The sequence below is a fragment of the Octodon degus genome, unplaced genomic scaffold, assembly GCF_000260255.1.
Source record: "Octodon degus isolate 3935 unplaced genomic scaffold, OctDeg1.0 scaffold00003, whole genome shotgun sequence".
Classification (NCBI taxonomy): Eukaryota; Metazoa; Chordata; class Mammalia; order Rodentia; family Octodontidae; genus Octodon; species Octodon degus.
Genome location: NW_004524579.1, coordinates 7,120,872 through 7,125,877, shown reverse-complemented (window position 1 = coordinate 7,125,877; position 5,006 = coordinate 7,120,872). Strand labels below are relative to the sequence as shown.

The window sequence follows — 5,006 nt, the reverse complement described above, 5'->3', positions numbered from 1 at the left end:
GCCCTGGAATGGATTCATTTTAATCTAGGTTTTTCTCCCCATACCCTGGCCTCACTGTGCAGATTTAAGGAGGAGGAAGGTAGCCATGGCAGTCTCTGAAGGGACTCATTTTGTGGCATCCCTCAGAGGGAGACAGGAAGGCAGAGTGGTTATGGAGCAGTCAACCCACCACTGGGACAGGGGACTTCCACCGGGCCGTGGTACAGTTTCCCACCAGGGTAGACTAGAACGTTACCTTTTCTTTACTCCACCTTTTCTCTTTGAATTTTCTTAGACTGTCACAACTTTTGCTTGGGGAACTGTTCCTATATATCAAATAAATAAGAAGTGACATAATGCACTCAGGTAATAAAGTCTTTCTGCCCTGAGCATATCCAGACCAAGGTGATCCTGGACTGCCAGGTATTTCCTTGCTGGCCTGGTGCAGAGAAGGTATCAGCTAAAAAAAAAAGCATAAATATTATTAAAAATTTATGCACAAATGTTTTATACCATATTTCCTAATAACTATACATTATAGAGAGTGTAGCTTTATGAAATGGCCAAGAAGAACTCAGACATTTATTGTTAAGCAGTTTTATTATGACAATGTTACACCGAATATATATGTATAATACATAAAGGCAAAGAATGGTTAATTTTTTTTTTCTGTTTCAAACAGCTTTTATTTTTGGTGAAAAAATAATGTAGACATTTTACACAGCAAATAAATTTTTAGGTCACCCTAAAGATCAGTTAAAAAAAATTAAAAGCACATTTAATTTCAGTTTTTGTCTAGTATAGTCCTTACTACTATGACCTGGCTCCCTCTGGGCTTTACTAATGTAGCCACATTCTTGTTTCATAAATTGATTTTCAGTCAGGTGCTCAGACCGCTGAGCTATCTCCCTGGCCCATAAATTGATTTTCAGAGGTAAAGCTAAAATACTTTGAGGATCCTAAGTACAACTTTGAATTTTAAATAAAGGCTATTGTGATTATTACCTTAACCCTCATGCCTAACCGGTTGTGGGTTTTAGGCTGGCTTTCTGCTGAGAAACAAAGAACAGTGATGGGACAGCAACAGTCACTCAGTGGGCTGCCCCATGGCGCCTGGCTCCTCTCACCCTGCCCGGTGGGGCACACTGAAAGCCTTGTGGCTGCAGAAGCAGCCTTTTCGGGTGACTGAGGCCACCAGTGCTTATAGGGCTGGCCTGGCACATGCCTTCTGGGTAGTTGCGGTGCCAGGTAGAGCCATAGGTACCAAGGAAGCCATATGTAAGCAGTTGCTTATGTCCTCAGATTTTTACCTTTCTAGGTTAGCAACAGAAACACTTGCTTAGTTTAAATTTCAATCTGGAAAAATGTATTTCAGTATTTTGTTTTTGGTGTTTTTGAGACAGGGTTTCACTGTGTACTTCAGGCTTGTCGTGAGCTCACTTTGTAGCTCAGGCTGGCCTTAAATGCTCAGCGATCCTCTTACCTGAGCCTCCCGAGTACTGGGATCGCAGGCATGCACCACCACACCCAGCTCAACTTTCATTATGGTAAAAAAAAAATTAAAAACTTTGTGTTCAATATAAGATTAGAAATAGTGAGACTGAACAATGACTTGACACTCAGCTAAGACATTAATATTGGGGAGCAGTGAGGTAGGGTGTTCTTTGTGGACTAAAGGGTGACCATCCTGAATGACCAGAAATGATCTGAAGAGCTGTGTTACTGTTAGGGTACCAGGCACAGAATATCTAGCCTAACCTTGTTCCATTCAAGCATTGAATTGCTATAGTTGTTTAACTTAGAAGTGAAGTCTGAGAAAACACTTTACACATAATCACACTCCTGTATCCCTTTTGTACTTGAAAATTACTTCCCCAAGTATTTTCTAAAAATGCTGCTTATAATACATATTTACAAATATTACCATGTGTTATTCTAGTCTTCAGTTCCTTTTGCTTATAAGAAAAACTGTATTTTGTCCTACAAAGTCTGTAGATATTAATAAATTTGTCTACATGTTATATATAACATATCTACCCAGTAACATTTAGAAGTCAGGGAGCTACTTTTACAAAGACTAACAGGATTTGCTACTGAGATCTACATAGGAGGGAGGGCAATGTATTTTCATTGGGTAGATCCTTTAGAGGATTGAAAATGCACAAACTGTTATTTACACCATGATAAACTTTCATAAGTGGTCTATGATATTTCTATTGCTAAGTTCTCTTCTTCCGAGAGAATGGTTACAGCCAGTTGGGTACACAGGCCCATAGCCCTTAGCTTAAGAGAAGAGGCACCACGGTCTCCCTACACCAAGAGGACAGGAAAAGGCAACTTTTGCCCAAGCATTCAAAATGTGTTAGCAAATACTTTGTAATTCTTAAGTCACTATTAATGATGCTCTTGTAGCAATTTCAAGGATAGAAGAAAAGGTGACGGAAACAAGAACTAGAATATCTGATTCCAAGTGCTTCATCTACTAAATGACGTTGCATTTTCAAGTGATCAGCACTCTCTTTGGTACTGAAAGCGCAGATGTTCAGGGAGTTTTCCCATACAACATGATGTATGATTTTTTTTAAATAAAAATTTACTGCAATTTAAGAAATATTAGAGAATTAAGAGTGAGCACATATCCAGGTTTGCAGTATGCTGTGGTATGAACCAGAATATTTAAAATGTCATCATGGTTTATGAGAATATTTAATAAATGTCATCGTAGTCCAATAAAGTGAGCTTTGCTATGTTATTTTAATAATTTGGTTCCACTATCTTGGCCAGTGTGTTATTTTTGTTCATTCTGGTCACTGACGGGAACAAGGATCTTCGGTACAAAGCATACTGTATGACCCTCGCAGGTCTGTGGAACCAGGGACACTGGAAAGGGGGCAAATCACCCTTTCTGTCACTGTTACATTTTGTGTGAGAAGTGGATCAAAGGCTACCGTGGTAGGTTGCGCGAAGGAGCTAGAAGCCGAGTAGGTCTCTGTTAGCAAATAGTTACTATGCTGTAGAGGGTCGGGGATGGGAATGGCTGTTTGCAGTGACCCGTAGGTGGACAAAGCAGGAGCTTCTTGTCCACCTTGCAAAGTATAGTACCTCTCACGACCTGCCTGCTGGGCTTCTCCAGGTTGGACCAAAGTCTGGTACCTCTCACGACCTGCCTGCTGGGCTTCTCCAGATTGGACTAAAGTCGGGTACCTCTCACAACCTGCCTGTGGGGCTTCTCCAGGTTGGACCAAAGTCTGGTACCTCTCACGACCTGCCTGCGGGGCTTCTCCAGGTTGGACCAAAGTCTGGTACCTCTCACGACCTGCCTGCGGGGCTTCTCCAGGTTGGACTAAAGTCTGGTACCTCTCACGACCTGCCTGCTGGGCTTCTCCAGGCTGGCCACACACGTCAACTCCAGTACCACTGTACTGAGGGGGTAGCTGAGCTTGTTTGGCTCCCCCATCAATACCAAGGCTTATCTCTGCAAGTTTTTTAAACTTAGGGCCAAGTGAGTCCAAGAAGCTGTCATCAAAGTCATCAATAATAAAACTGCAGCAACCCAGGGGGGAATCAGGAACGTCATCTGGGCCTTCATTATCATAGATCAGCAAGCAGTCATTCTCTTCTTGGACTCCCTCTTCCTCTGCACAGGCAAAGGCTTTCTAAAGATGGAGAGAATGCAGAAAAAAAAATCAAATTGTAAGGAAGATTGCTGAACAACTTAATACTGTTCATAGTACTCAAAGTTTCATTATGAATGGCCAAATTAGGTAATTCATAGAAGTAAAAAAATACTTTTTATACTAAGAATCTAACTAATAAGTCTTTTCTGGTGGGATAGCTGAGAACCCACTTAAACAAGTTCAGGGGGCAGGGTTTGATCCCTGGCACCACATGCTGCATCAGCCCCATCCCTGGGCACACTGAGATGGTGACTGAGTCTGGGCAAGGTGGTGCACACCTGTAATCCCAGTACTGGGGAGGCTGAAAACAGGATCACTACGAGTTCAAGCTGCATAGTGAGACCCTGCACAAAATGAAAAGAAAAATACATTGCTAACTAGGAGTCTCATTCTAAAAATTATCTGGGATCTGGACAGCTGTCTGGTTGACATTCCATCAAAATGGAGGGTAACCTGGGCCCATGCTTTAGCTCTTGGTTTTGTATGGATTTAGGCCTGTGTAGCAAATGGGCATGATTCCTGGACTAAATGTGAGGTTTTCCATGCTTATGTGTGTTAATATATATTTTTATGTTGGCTAGGAGTTGGAGAAGGTCTCCCACCATGCAGGGTCTGAGAGTTTCCTCACAATCTTGAGAAGCTTTGTATAGGTTCTGTAATCCTTGTGGGACCCTGTCCCATACTTAGGGCTCACACTGCACCTGGAAGTAGCCCGAGTCCTCTAGTTAGATTAGCACCCTTGTGCCAGTCTTGCCTGAAATACAGTTTCAACGTTTATCTGCTCAGATCCTAACTGAACAGAGGCAGGAGATTAGGGCATGGCAGACTGGCTGGGGAAGTAGGCATGACCTACTAACCACAAAATCCCAGGACACCTGGGCACAGCAGTACTCCAGGCCCTGCACGAGCACCTCTCAGGAGAACTCAAACAGATTTTCTTTAGAACAGCATGGACCTCATAGCAGCTGGAGGAGGCGTAATACAAGAAGACAGAGGATCTTGAACATTTTTCTACTGTGTTCTTCCAGGGCAGCCTCTCTTGTTCTCTAGATACAGGTATTTTTCTACTTTTACTTGCCCCAAAATTGCTCTTTGGACCCTTCTGTCTTGTCTCATTCTTTGTTCAGGAGAGAAGCAATCTAGAAACCACCTCCAAAATGGGACTCCAGCACACCAAGACCTCATGACACAACCCTGGTGCTTACCAGTTCTCAAAACTCTAGGCAAGGCCCTGCTTGTTACACATTTTCTTTCATTTATCTTTGGCCATCAAATCAGAGGCAAACAACCCACCTCCCAACAGTCTTCTCTGATATGACACCCTTTTCCTTTCTTTTCCTTTCTCTTTCT

General features: G+C 42.5%; 1 protein-coding gene across 1 annotated transcript in view; it reads right to left on the bottom strand.

Annotated features, from left to right (window-relative positions):
* Positions 1-1,517: 1,517 nt before the first annotated feature.
* Positions 1,518-5,006, bottom strand: part of LOC101576935 (desmoglein-3) — a gene marked incomplete at its 5' end in the record, with an annotated part of 23,583 nt that continues 20,094 nt past the window's right edge. The window contains 3 exons of the mRNA XM_023713379.1: positions 1,518-3,091; positions 3,194-3,316; positions 3,368-3,635. Coding sequence (XP_023569147.1) covers positions 2,787-3,091; positions 3,194-3,316; positions 3,368-3,635 — 696 coding nt within the window. The remainder of the gene's footprint in view (positions 3,092-3,193; positions 3,317-3,367; positions 3,636-5,006) is intronic.